We start from the raw sequence: 14,950 nt of genomic DNA, 5'->3' as shown, positions 1-14,950 counted from the left end.
AAATAACAACTGGATTCACTTATCGTAGAAATGTCTAGCTCCATTTTCCATCGCCATGGCTTGTTATGGTCACAAGGTAAAAAAATGATGCTTTTGTCTGTAGTAGAGATTTTGATCAATAAAATACATGAAAAAAATTTAAAAGTGTTTCGTTCAAACCAATTTTGCCATGTTGCGTAGAGAGTTGCAGTCATTCTTCTACATCAGAATATCTCATATTTTCATATGTCCTATCATCATATCGTTATGATCATGTTTTATGTCATGACATCATTATGATCATGTTTTATGTCATCACATCGTTATGATCATGTTTTATGTCATCATTTTCATACTTTATCATTTCATTTCAGTTTCTTTTCATCATTTTCTGTGCCATTCATTATCATTGGTTGGGATCCCATTTCATACTGTTTCAAGTGAAAATCATGTCCACTTTATCGTCTTGCTCATACATTTTCGGTGCCCTTGCTGTGTATGTTATGTACCCTCAAAACCCTAGGAAGTAGAATGAAATTAACACCAATGTTGAAAGTAGGAATAGACTTAATCTGACAAATCAATCATATTATCGAGTTCATATTTTAATAATTGATCTATTTTCAGGATTCTGGACATTTTATATGTCAATGTTTTGTTTCTATCTCTCACTTGATGCACCAGTGTTAGATTCCTTAATCACATAATGCACTAGATTTGCACGAGACAAATCAGCTGGGTGTAAACTGAAAAACCAGCCTATCAGCTTAAAGTATTTGATCAGCCTGTAGGGAATGACTTGCGTGGCAGCTGAACCAATGGCAGCCATGCAGGTAGGTTTGAGTGTTTCCGCCATGTTTTCATACTCTGAACTATCCCTGTAGGGTTACACAGGTCAGCCAGGAGTCCTGGAGTTCAGTCTTAGTCCTCTCTAGCATACAGAAAAGCTCAAGTGATATCTGGCAGCATATCCTCTGTTTGGATTAACCAAAAATTGCATCTGCCAAAATTTCTTTCTGAATATCAGTCAAATCATTCAAATTCTACTTTTTGCCTCAAAATATGTATAGCTGATAGAAGGTGAGAGTAAAGTGTGCAGAATGAGGTAGAAATGCACCACAGGTATGTGTCTGTCTTTCTGTCAGGCGTCAGTAGCTAAGACATTGATAACATTTGAAGGTAACCTACACGGCCTGCTAGAGGCAATACATAGTGCGGGACGAAAACATGCTTGGAGTCGTGGAGATATGGTATCAATGAAAGCATGGAAATTGTGATTTGATGAGGGTATTTTCGTTGCAAGTGCGTCACGGGGATCATGTTCATAGTCAATTACTAAAAGATTTTTGGTTTTGACATTTTGGCTATTTTTGTGCAAGCCTCGCCCTGTGGACTCTTTCCTCTAGCAAGCTAGCCTAGTTACTCTGTCCATGTGCGCCTGTCACTTACACGTCACAATGGTAGTTTAGCTAGCTAATTCTACTAATACTTTGTGCAATAACTAAACTATAAACTCCTGTCTGTGATTCAGCTGCAAGCTGTTGTCTAGCTTTGGCCCATAATGCATCCCTACCTCCGAAATCTCTCATCCATTTGTTCAACACCAATTAATTCTTTTTCAGACCATAATGTATCTTTTGTCTTTCTACATGCAACTGCCCACACTATAACTTCACCTGTGTACTCCCACTTTATGTGCTTTCTACTCAGTTGCCATCACCTCAGGGTGGGGCTTGGGGCTTCAAAAGTGTCTAAATTCGGAAAAAAAAACTAATTTGTTCCCTCATCAGCAAAACCTAAAAACAGTATGATAAGTGACCAAAACAGACTATGTAGAGGGTAGGTTAGGCTATGAATGGCTGCATCAAGTAGGGTGAGCTAGGAGGTCTAGGTTTACTCAACACGAGGCTGGTGTAGGATGAATGACTGCTTACTCCATTATAAGGAGCTGTGGCTCCACCGGCTGAATGCCGGCTCCGAGCACACTTCTTCCTCTTCGCTCGCTCGCTCACTCAGTCGCCGAGTGCTAACGTCCACCTGATTTGCCCCCAGGCCGCCCGCAGGAAGGAAGAAGAGGATAAGAAGAAGAAGGGAAAGAGGAAAGGTCTCGGGGGACTGTCACCCGAGAAGAAGAAGCTTCTCAAGGTACATTGAACCAGCCTCGTTAACCACAATTAATATTAATCCTTAATTATTCACATATACTCCAGGTTCTCTACCTTCAAATGTGTTAGGCAGTTACTGTAACCCTTTAGCTTACCTAAACATAATACTTCTTGTACTAAAACGCTCGCAATTACAGGGCTGAGAAAGGGGTACTTTAACCGCAAATTAAAACCGTTTGTTGAGGTGAAAGTTTGATTTTGCCTGGCACTGACAAGACATGGGCCTTTTTAAATAATGCAGAATCTAAGCATTGTTTAAGTCATCATGATGAGGCTGAAGGATGGATTGGGAAAATTATGTGAGTACAAACTTTAAGTTCAGCTCAAGTGCACTTAACATGCAAAACAAAAACTACCCACACAAATAAAAGTATTTAAGTGCACTTAAACTGTAGTCTAATAAATTGCTGTTATTCTTATCTCTGTTTTTGCTCTGGTCATTAGTTGTGTTTACTCCCCCAGTTTGGAAGAAAATCTCACAACAGTTTCAGTATTTTGATTTTGTTTATTAAACTGTGAGTGTTTTAGTGTTAATTTGTATTTTGAGTATCATCTGTGACAGGTCACTTAAGTTGCTTACTAATTCATAATTATGCTGTTTGAATAATAATACTACAATAATAAGCTTGTAAATGTTTTAACAGAATTAATATTCTATTGTCTATAATTGTTTGCAATGTATAACTTGCTCTTGCATTAAAAGCTTTTATTTTTTTGTTGGCATGCTAATGTAACTTTATTAAATTTCTCTGTAAACTCTCAATGTTTGTCCGATTGTGTTTCAACATCTACTGTTGGAAGGAGCATCAACTTGTCCAAAACAATTTGTGTAATTTCTCACATTTTTTGTATGCTGAATTTGTACCTAAAATATTTGAGACTGAGAACCATGATCCGGTGTTTGTAAGAAGCCCTATGTTGATGTTCCTGTGCAAGGCAGTGTCTGTTTGGTTGCTGGAGCAGCCCCGAGAGCCATGTATGACAGTGTGTGTGCGTGTGTGTGTTACAGAGGCTCATCATGCAGAAGGCTGCTGAGGACCTGAGAAATGAGGCCAAGAAGAAGGCTGAGGAGAAGGAGCAGTATATCAACGAGAGAGTGCCCATCCTCAAGACTGAGGGCATGAACCAAGGTGGGTATCTACTCCATATTGGGCATCCTGTGGGGACACAACAAATATGAAGCTGGGGAGTCCAGAGGCGATCCTACATGTACATACATGATGTCCATTCACACACATCATACTGGAAAATAGGGTTGGTGACATGTGATGAGTGGGTTGTGTACAGGTGGGTGGTCATCTAGAAGATGGTAGTAGCATGTGATAGATGGGTTGTCTACAGGTGGGTGGTCCTCTAGAAGATGGTGTTGACATTTGATGGATGGGTGGGTCATGTGCCAGTGGGTGGACTGGGATATGACTTTCATGTGATGGTTGATGGGCCATCTAATATGTGGTTCTGTGGAAGATCACTGTGGCATGCGTTGGTTGGGTGGTATCATTTGCTGCAAGGTATATATCAGCACCCATCGTTAACTCATTATTTCATTGAAGCTCACACAGAGAGGACTGATTTGCCTAGCTTACCATTGAGTTACTTCATCATACCTCTGTCCACCTGTACTTTAGTTCTCCATGCATGAACATGATACCTTCTTTATTTTGAAGAACACATTGTTGCTGCAGTCTTTCAAAGAAGTACTTTAAGAGGACATGAGTTGTGACCCTAGAATTGTACTAATGTAACTAATGACATAAACATGCATTTCTAGCAGTTAAACGAATGTTTTAGCAGACTATTGTATGAGTGAATGTATCAATATGATGTTTCTCTTGTTGCATGCTGGGACCTCAGTGTGTGAGTATTCCATGTGTGTTGCTGCCTTCCATATATGTGACATCCTCTCCACACAGGGCCAATATTGACAAATCTCACCCGTAAAATTCAAACCTTTACTCCATTATTTCTTTCCCATCAGTTTTTGCAAGATAATCCAGAGAGACCTCTATTAACATCATTGCATAATAGATGGGGAAACAATGTCATGCTGCACATGATTGTATAGCATGACTGCACATATTTATGTTGATGGGAAATGGGGACAGACTTGAAGCCAGAGGGATGTGCTGGCTAAATTGTAGATTTCGTGGACAGTATTGGAGAGATTTGACTGTATATGCATCTATGCTGGGCACTGGTTTACTGTTGTAGCACAATGTAGCATTGCTTAAAACACTGACTCATATCATAATATGGAGTTATTATTAAAACTGTTGGTACTAGATAGTTGTTCAAGTTGCTACACTTGTGAACGTATACACCATGTCTGTCTGTTGTTGGCCATATGTGCTTCTTGTGGATTATTTGACTGAAGCCCACCAGCTTTGATTCATTGCTACCAAGACCTTTGCCTTCAGGTTCTCCATCTCCAAAGTTGAAAACTGACAATCAGTATCACAAAAATAATGTCAAATGATCCATGTTATTATAAAACTAATGTTAAAAATATGTACATAAGTAAACATAGATTACTGACTGAGCTTAACCATATATTCATAGCATTCTCAGTAGCTTTCTATATTCAGTTAGCTGTTAGCAGTTAGTAGTTAGTAGTTAGTACTTAGCTGACTTGTATATTTGTTAGGTGTCAATACTGTTTTGCAAAATATTCCGAAACTTATTAAGTTTTACAATTCTCCTCAAGAGAAAAGTAGTTAAATACTAACTGGAAGAATGCAAACATTAGTTGGTGATTGGTACCACAATGACAAGATCTGTCTTTGTTAAACATTGCAATCTAAGCCCCAACAGTTTACAAGATGGTGATTGTTTCAGGTGTTCTGTGTTGTGTATGTTGAATGTTAAGTCATGTGTGCTTGTTGCAGCCGATCTGACTGGATTGTGTAAGACCCTTCACGACAAAGTGTGCCTCCTAGAGGAGGAGGTCTATGACTGGGAGGTGAAAATCAGGAAACAAGATTTCGAGGTCAGTTTAAGTACAACCATTACTCATTTAACACTGAAATAAGCGAAAACGAACAAAAGTTTAAACTTGCTTAAATATACTGAACAGCAAAAGAAACACAAGTTGAAAAACAAATGAAATCTCATAAAAGTAAGCATTCATATTTATGTCTTCTGTTTAAAAAATTGAGAAAAATTTGCATTTCTTTTGCTGTTGAGTATACATTTCCCATTACATTATACAATACCATTTCCTAATTTGCCATCAGAGACTGCTGAAGTTTCTAAAGTATTTTGATGTCATGCTGATCTTATACACACATTTTAGCTTCTTCTCTTTCACATATTCTACATAAGTCTTTTGTACACATGTATACCAGAATGATACATGCAATTGTAATGTTATGATGTATCAATTTCTATAATAATATCTTGTATTTTCTCTTAATGTTTTATTTTCAGTTGTATTATTGTTGTTACTGTACAACTCAACAGAAAAACATTATTCTGATTTACTTGAATGTCAAATGACACAGAATCGGATATATGACAACTATGACTTTCATCCAATATGGATCAAAAAACTAATTTGCCATTACCTTTCCCACTCCCCCCAATATCAATGGCATAACCATATTTCATAATCCAGTTAAACTGAAGCATTACTGTTTATATACTGTAAGTGCTTTACCTATTTCTAAATGATTTCTCTTGTGTGTTGTATTTAATATCCAGTGTTGGTATGTATCTCTGATATATACATAATATGTAATATGTAATATGTAATATGTAATATGTAATATGTACTGTTATCTGTTCACAGATCAATGAATTAACGCTGAAGGTCAATGACACAAAGGGCAAATTGTACGTATATTTTAACATCACTTTCTGTAGTACCCTATGTAGTATATTTTAATACCAGCAGGGAGGTAACTCAGTATTTCTGTCCATCATTTGGTGTCACTCAGATTCAGCCTGATGAGGCCAGACATTACATTTTGATAAAGGACACTTCAGTCACAAACTATTACATATGGATAGACAAATTTTCTAAGTTATTTTTATTAGGAAACTTTTTAGCATAGTTATAACTGTAAATGTTAATATAATATAATCTTATTATTAAAATAAAATCTAAAATCATGACAGTTAACCTGTTGCTGAGATTTGTCAGTGATGCTTACTCAAGTTTTTCATTTTCAGTATCAAACCAGTTCTCAGAAAGGTTAATAAGACAGAAAGTAAACTTGCCAAATTGGATAAGAAGGAATCTCGAGATTTCCGCAGCAATCTGAAATCTACAGGCCAGAACAAGTTTGCACTTGATGAGAAAGAAGAGGTGAGTTTCATTGTTCTGAACAGCAGATCGAACAGCATGCTTGACCCAAGTCCCTTGCCATCGATATCAGTGACTTGAGCAGCTGTTACTGCAGGTGAACTACAGTACTCAGTAGGCTACATTGTACAGCATACAGACACGTCATGTAACACAGTATATGCTCAAAGGCAAAACTATCTGTAATCATTATAACATTTATAGGTCAGTTTCTCTTTCTGTGAAAGACAATATTCATTTCTACTTGTTTGAGAATCAAGAGATCATTGGTGGTTGACTCCACTGAATATTAACCACATGCTTTGTAAAAAAGTGTTATTTTTATGCAACCAAAAACTGAAGGATGCAGACTTCTGGATTCTTTATTCAAGTGATGATGCTGGTTGTTTTAATCCAACTTGGCATATAGAGGAAGGAAGGGCTGTCTGAACGTTGTTCGTCTTCTCATTTTACTGGACCATAACATCTCGCCCTGCTTCCTTGGGCTTTGTCATTGAAAGAAGTATAATCTGTTTATAAATACATGTCCTCAAAATCATAATACTGATGGTAACATTCTTATAATGAATTTATGTATACTCATAGAAACAAATATGGATACATATGAAAGTACAAGTGTTCCTTTATTTGTTTCCAGAATTTCACTCACAGTGCAATATAAACCTTTATGTAGAAACCTGGAACATTATAAAGGAACATTAATGTACTTTCATGTGTTCCCTTATTCGTTTCTATGAGTGAGTTAAGTTAAATGTATGATTACCTTTACTTTTGCCTTTGATTACCGAATGTCAGTGCTTATATGTTAACATTAACAATACAAGATGTGTATGTAAGAACCTGCTTTGATGCTAGGTGCTGCTGTGTTATTAAAGCTGGCCACTGTTGTAAGACAGTTGTAAGACCATATAGTTCTATGTTTCTCTAATATGTATCATCTGGTGTAGGAATTAAATATTGGTCTTACCTAATTTCTTGCAGGGAGAAGGATCAGCTAAAGTAGGTGTTAGATAAATGTGTCGCACTGTGTGGTTTAAACAGCATTCATCTCCCTATACTATACTACTACAACATAGTAGTATCAGCTCCTTCCTTGGAAGGGGTATGTTCTTCTATATAACTGTCCTGACACCGGTGTTGTTGAATGATGCCGCCCCAGAAGGTCTGACACTGTCCCCCTGTATATTTTCCTGGTGTATGAAACCTGGGCTCAACCTGCTGTCATTCTTCCATCGAAGTCACACTTTAAGTCAAATTTATTACCCAGTTGAAATATGAATTGATTCCACCAAAATTACTTTGAAAGAAATATCCAAACCATAACTGACACTGTAGTGTGATTGGAATATTATTTAGAAGATATGCAGTTGCCCTTTAGTTTAAAGTATGTTTCACACGGGAAAATATTGCGTTTGCCTCCCCACACCACAGCAAATATATAACTGGAGACAATACTCTAACTGCTGCTTCTGTCGTCTGACTTTCCACTATTTGTTACTATACACAATGTCACGAGTATATATGCTAGTGATGATCATAAACCTATGCCATACACCCACATCAAACACCCATGTTACAGGATGTACATTACTACTGACTTTGACCATACACGACTCTTAGATCCATGTCATGATAGTGTATGTCACTGACCGCTGTAGACTGTTGACCTGTTGTCTGGAAAGCAGTATCATTTTCATCCATATTATGTCAACTTCAATTTTAGACTTATGCAAATAAACAATTGGGAAAAGTAATTTCAGTCAACAAATTCTTACTTTTCATGAGTTGTCCAATCACTGTTTCATTACAACTACTTGATGCTTTGCCCTAAAAGCGAACTCTGTATTTTTCAGGCAAAGACACCTGACTGGCGCCAGAGTCTTAAGGGAAAGGGCGAAGGCGAAGGAGAGGAGGCACCAGCTGAGAGTTGAACTGTGTAAAATACACTACTTTATTTCGACCTGTCTTGTGTACCTACCGTGTGATCATTCTGAGCATTTCCCGTTGGGGGCAAATCTAGACTACTCTACTGGAGTCATGTGTATAGACAGCACTGGCACCTGGTCAGCTCATCATCTATAATCTAAGTGGTGTAACAGTGTTCTGTTTGGTGTGAGCAATATCCGAGAATATTTGGTTATAACTATGCTTCAACCACTCTGGAGAAGCCAATTCACTAACTGTCATAGTCCACTAGATTCTGACCCATCATTGGTTAAGTAGCATTAATGGTTTCTTTTTCAGACAAATGATGTCATTGTCCAAACTATATATTTACTTAGGAAATTTATGCAGTTATTTTACTTTTGTTCTAGATATATATTGAATTTGCAGATTACTGTTTAGCTTGGTATTAGGCAGTTCCCAATCTGAGCACTAGTTTGCAGATTTGCATATCAAATATCATTGCTTCTTGTGTGTGCCTACAGTATTCAATGATGTTCCAGCATCAGAATTGAAAGTTGGGCATAGTGAAAGGTTGATCTCTGTCATGTAGAAATGATTTATTTATAAAAATTGCCGGAGGAAATACAGTCTGTATTTTGTATCAGCCAGTAACAAGCTTGTGCCTGTGCTTAGGATGAGAGCGAAGTATGGTGTACTTGATTTCATCAAGGACTGAAATGTGTTCAGTACTGTAGGACTTGAGTAAGGCTTGTGATGATGTTATTGATGATTAACTTTGTAATTATTATTTATTATTTCTGATATTTATTCTGCTGTCAGTCTTCGTGACTTTGTACAAAGATGACACTTGTAGTGTAGCCAGAGATGTTACCATGGTAACAAAATGTCTATTTCGTGTAGCTTCAACTGACATGACTCTTGTACATTACACAGTATTCATCTCCTCTGCTTCGATTGTCCTAGCCGATGTTCAGACTCTAGATTGCCAGAGGTAATAAATAAAGTATTCCCTTTTGGCACAGTTTGTCTTTGTTGTCCTTGCTGACTCTGATACATGGAGATGAGGGTCTCCTTATCGTGAGGAAATACAGTTCATATACTCATCCTGGGACATGACACACATTTGTAAAAGTATACATTTGTTGGACCTATCCTGAGATATTGAAACCATATGGTGGTTTGACCAGTCCTCAGGTATGACATACATATAAACCATGTGGTTGTTTCATCTGTCCTGATATATGGCACACATGTAAAACCGGTACCATGTGGTTGTTTCATCTGTCCTGATATATGGCACACATGTAAAACCATGTGGTTGTTTCATCTGTCCTGATATATGGCACACATGTAAAACCATGTGGTTGTTTCATCTGTCCTGATATATGGCACACATGTAAAACCATATAGCAGTTTAACCTGTCCTGAGAAATGACACATTTAAAACCATGTTGGCTTGACTAGTCCTGAGATATGACACTCATGTAACACCATATGGTGGTTTGACCAGTCCTCAGATATGACATACATATAAACCATGTGGTTGTTTCATCTGTCCTGATATATGGCACACATGTAAAACCATATAGCAGTTTAACCAGTCCTGAGAAATGACACATTTAAAACCATGTTGGCTTGACTAGTCCTGAGATATGACACTCATGTAACACCATATGGTGGTTTGACCAGTCCTCAGAATATGACACACATGTAAAACCATATGGTGGTTTGACCAGTCCAGAGATGTCACACATGTAAAATAACATGGTGGTTTGATCAGTCCAGAGATATCACTCATGTAAAACCATATGGTGGTTTTACCAGTCCAGAGATATCACACATGTAAAACCATATGGTGGTTTGACCAGTCCAGAGATATCACACATGTAAAACCATATGGTGGTTTGACCAGTCCAGAGATATCACAAATGTAAAACCATATAGTGGTTTGACTAGTTCTGAGATATGACACACATTTAAAACCATATGATGGTTTGACCAGTCCAGAGATGTCACACATGTAAAACCATATGGTGGTTTGATCAGTCCAGAGATATCACACATGTAAAACCATATGGTGGTTTGACCAGTCCAGAGATATCACTCATGTAAAACCATATGGTGGTTTGACCAGTCCAGAGATGTCACACATGTCAAACCATATGGTGGTTTGACCAGTCCAGAGATATCACACATGTAAAACCATATGGTGGTTTGACCAGTCCAGAGATATCACACATGTAAAACCATATGGTGGTTTGACCAGTCCAGAGATGTCACACATGTAAAACCATATGGTGGTTTGACCAGTCCAGAGATGTCACACATGTAAAACCATATGGTGGTTTGACCAGTCCAGAGATATCACACATGTAAAACCATATGGTGGTTTGACCAGTCCAGAGATATCACACATGTAAAACCATATGGTGGTTTGACCAGTCCAGAGATATCACACATGTAAAACCATATGGTGGTTTGACCAGTCCAGAGATATCACACATGTAAAACCATATGGTGGTTTGACCAGTCCAGAGATATCACACATGTAAAACCATATGGTGGTTTGACCAGTCCAGAGATATCACACATGTAAAACCATATGGTGGTTTGACCAGTCCGGAGATACGAAACGTGTAGAACCATGGAATTTGCTCTGTGGTACAACAAACATGTAGGCCAGTATGTCCCCTTAAACTGCTCTGTACAGAAATGGTTACATAACATTTCCTGCAATATGAGCAAAATTGGTAAAGTTGATGTGTTTCCCGAGACATGGCGACATCTTGTGAACAATATTGCTCCTTGTCCAGGACAGAGATATGAGTCTGTTGGATTCAAATATTCCCGTGTCATTTGGAAAGGTGGGAGTGTCAAACCCTATAGAGTAAGATTAAGGAGAATTTGAAACCTCTGTTTCACTTGTTGGTTCAGATTGGTCTCTGAAGCCAGGGTGGGTATTTTATGTAAGGTATGTTGGCATGGGTCTGAGGATATGTGCGTCTGATCTCTGAAGCCATGCTGGGTATTTTATGTAAGGTATGTTGGCATGGGTCTGAGGATATGTGCGTCTGATCTCTGAAGCCATGCTGGGTATTTTATGTAAGGTATGTTGGCATGGGTCTGAGGATATGTGCGTCTGATCTCTGAAGCCATGCTGGGTATTTTATGTAAGGTATGTTGGCATAGGTCTGAGGATACAGACGCACGATGGATGTAATATACTCACACCAACAAAGTAGGTGCCATTCCACTGTCACTATATATATGTTAAAACACTCCATGTTTGCTAGGTGTTTCTTTGTTCCTTACTGTCGGACATCAAAATGTCAGTCATAATAATCATGTCTGGACCAGACAAATAGGCTTAAAACAGCGACACACACACACACACACACACACACACACACACACACACACACACACACACACACACACATTCTCCCCATCTCTTTTCTCTGTTCTTCTTCTCTCTCTTGGGGCATTGGAAGGCGAATGCCACCAAAGTAATTCGTATTTACCGTCTATAAACTGGCTTCAAGGAGTAACATTAATTAGGTTTGTCCACAGTTTACGAGAGTTGATTTTAACGCTACATTTAGATAGCACTATATTCTCGCAATATCACGGCGGAAGGCTTCACATATTGTACCTTCGGCGTGACGAAGATATAATAAGACTTACATCTTGTTAGGCGCTCTGTTGTTTCAGTAATGCCACCAACGCCCTCCAAATGGTAGGGTTTTTATAAAGAAAATTAAAATTCCTGAAACATACTTTACGAATATCTACATGAAAAAGATTTAACAGTGAACTGGAGGTAGTGTATTCTTTGCCAGAACATTTCACTGTGTATCATTTCAGATAACTCATGTAGAACACGTCGAAATTGAAAACCTGTTCAATAAACTATTTTATCAGAACTCCTACTAAAACCTGTTTAGGTACAAATATATTCTCCAGCATATTACAGTTTGGGGATACAGTATTGCTAACTTAATAATATTACTTGAAAGTTCATATATTCATTTTAAAAAAAGTAGTCTGGAAATGACTACCCTTGTGGTTCGTTTTATAAGCGAGATAACCTCCTGGGTAAACAATACACGCTTGGTGTGCAGGGTATCTGAATAAGCTTGAAGACGTTAGTCAAATGGGGCACCTTCAACGTCATTGATGATAATGATATAATGAAATTAGTGTAAACGATAAGTGTTTGAGTTTATATAATATATAATTTACTAATCTGAGTTTTGTGAAATAAAAAAATACAATAGGTAAGTATTCAACATTCAACTACGGAGACAAGCCCCCGACAAAGTAATCAACAAAACATTTGAATATGCACACATTATTTCCACATCAAAACAACTCACTACTTCATAGTTAACATCCACAACAACAACATTCAACTATACGGACACGAGCCAAGAAATAACAGTGGAGAAGATGGGTGGGGCACCGATAAAGTAATTAACAGAACACAACCAAAGTATTTCACCACGTCCTAGTTAGTTAACATTCACAACAACAACATTCAACTATACGGACACGAGCCAAGAAATAACAGTGGAGAAGATGGGTGGGGCACCGATAAAGTAATTAACAAAACACAACCAAAGTATTTCACCACGTCCTAGTTAGTTAACATTCACAACAACAACATTCAACTATACGGACACGAGCCAAGAAATAACAGTGGAGAAGATGGGTGGGGCACCGATAAAGTAATTAACAGAACACAACCAAAGTATTTCACCACGTCCTAGTTAGTTAACATTCACAACAACAACATTCAACTATACGGACACGAGCCAAGAAATAACAGTGGAGAAGATGGGTGGGGCACCGATAAAGTAATTAACAGAACACAACCAAAGTATTTCACCACGTCCTAGTTAGTTAACATTCACAACAACAACATTCAACTATACGGACACGAGCCAAGAAATAACAGTGGAGAAGATGGGTGGGGCACCGATAAAGTAATTAACAGAACACAACCAAAGTATTTCACCACGTCCTAGTTAGTTAACATTCACAACAACAACATTCAACTATACGGACACGAGCCAAGAAATAACAGTGGAGAAGATGGGTGGGGCACCGATAAAGTAATTAACAGAACACAACCAAAGTATTTCACCACGTCCTAGTTAGTTAACATTCACAACAACAACATTCAACTATACGGACACGAGCCAAGAAATAACAGTGGAGAAGATGGGTGGGGCACCGATAAAGTAATTAACAGAACACAACCAAAGTATTTCACCACGTCCTAGTTAGTTAACATTCACAACAACAACATTCAACTATACGGACTCGAGCCAAGAAATAACAGTGGAGAAGATGGGTGGGGCACCGATAAAGTAATTAACAGAACACAACCAAAGTATTTCACCACGTCCTAGTTAGTTAACATTCACAACAACAACATTCAACTATACGGACACGAGCCAAGAAATAACAGTGGAGAAGATGGGTGGGGCACCGATAAAGTAATTAACAAAACACAACCAAAGTATTTCACCACGTCCTAGTTAGTTAACATTCACAACAACAACATTCAACTATACGGACACGAGCCAAGAAATAACAGTGGAGAAGATGGGTGGGGCACCGATAAAGTAATTAACAGAACACAACCAAAGTATTTCACCACGTCCTAGTTAGTTAACATTCACAACAACAACATTCAACTATACGGACACGAGCCAAGAAATAACAGTGGAGAAGATGAGTGGGGCACCGATAAAGTAATTAACAGAACACAACCAAAGTATTTCACCACGTCCTAGTTAGTTAACATTCACAACAACAACATTCAACTATACGGACACGAGCCAAGAAATAACAGTGGAGAAGATGGGTGGGGCACCGATAAAGTAATTAACAGAACACAACCAAAGTATTTCACCACGTCCTAGTTAGTTAACATTCACAACAACTAAATGCAACCGAATGGCTTCTGTGAGTAAACTGAAAACTGTTTAACGATTATTTCCGTATTTGCAGAATTTTGGCTCATCTGTTATGTTGTGTTGTAGTTGTGTTCACAATTACGGGTGTGTAGTTGATTATTAATTGAAGGGTCAATAAAATCCTCACTTCTGGCCCGCCGCCTTGCAACTGACTGTCACTTCAAATTGTGCATCAATCTACTCATACAGCCATCACAGTCTGCATCTACTTTGTCCTGTCCCCTGTCAAAGTCTACACGTACTTTCCTATGTGCCCCAATACAGTATTCATGTACTTCCCCCCGTCCCCTGTCAAAGTCTACACGTACTTTCCTATGTCCCCCACTACAGTATTCATGTACTCCCCCCGTCCCCTGTTAAAGTCTACACGTACTTTCCTGTGTCCCCCACTACAGTATTCATGTACTTCCCCCGTCCCCTGTTAAAGTCTACACGTACTTTCCTGTGTCCCCCACTACAGTATTCATGTACTCCCCCTGTCCCCTGTCAAAGTCTACACGTACTTTCCTATGTGCCCCAAAGCAGTATTCATGTACTTCCCCCCGTCCCCTGTCAAAGTCTACACGTACTTTCCTATGTGCCCCAATACAGTATTCATGTACTTCCCCCCG

The 14,950-nt window shown here is 38.4% G+C and overlaps 1 protein-coding gene across 50 annotated transcripts in view; it reads left to right on the top strand.

Moving 5' to 3' along the window:
• LOC137261016 (troponin I-like) overlaps positions 1-9,379 on the top strand; it is a 60,161-nt gene extending 50,782 nt beyond the window's left edge. For 18 of the 50 annotated variants that reach the window (XM_067798639.1, XM_067798669.1, XM_067798655.1 and 15 more), the window contains 7 exons: positions 2,032-2,124; positions 3,154-3,274; positions 5,030-5,130; positions 5,932-5,975; positions 6,315-6,450; positions 7,429-7,446; positions 8,301-9,379. In XM_067798639.1, the coding sequence (XP_067654740.1) occupies positions 2,032-2,124; positions 3,154-3,274; positions 5,030-5,130; positions 5,932-5,975; positions 6,315-6,450; positions 7,429-7,446; positions 8,301-8,378 (591 nt within the window). In that variant the 3' untranslated portion in view covers positions 8,379-9,379. The remainder of the gene's footprint in view (positions 1-2,031; positions 2,125-3,153; positions 3,275-5,029; positions 5,131-5,931; positions 5,976-6,314; positions 6,451-7,428; positions 7,447-8,300) is intronic. The other 32 variants (XM_067798640.1, XM_067798651.1, XM_067798664.1 and 29 more) reach the window with 3 other exon arrangements.
• The last annotated feature ends 5,571 nt before the right edge of the window (positions 9,380-14,950 follow it).

This window comes from Haliotis asinina, chromosome 14, assembly GCF_037392515.1.
Source record: "Haliotis asinina isolate JCU_RB_2024 chromosome 14, JCU_Hal_asi_v2, whole genome shotgun sequence".
Classification (NCBI taxonomy): Eukaryota; Metazoa; Mollusca; class Gastropoda; order Lepetellida; family Haliotidae; genus Haliotis; species Haliotis asinina.
The sequence above is the reverse complement of the archived record's forward strand: the minus strand, read 5'-3'. Positions and strand labels throughout refer to the sequence as shown.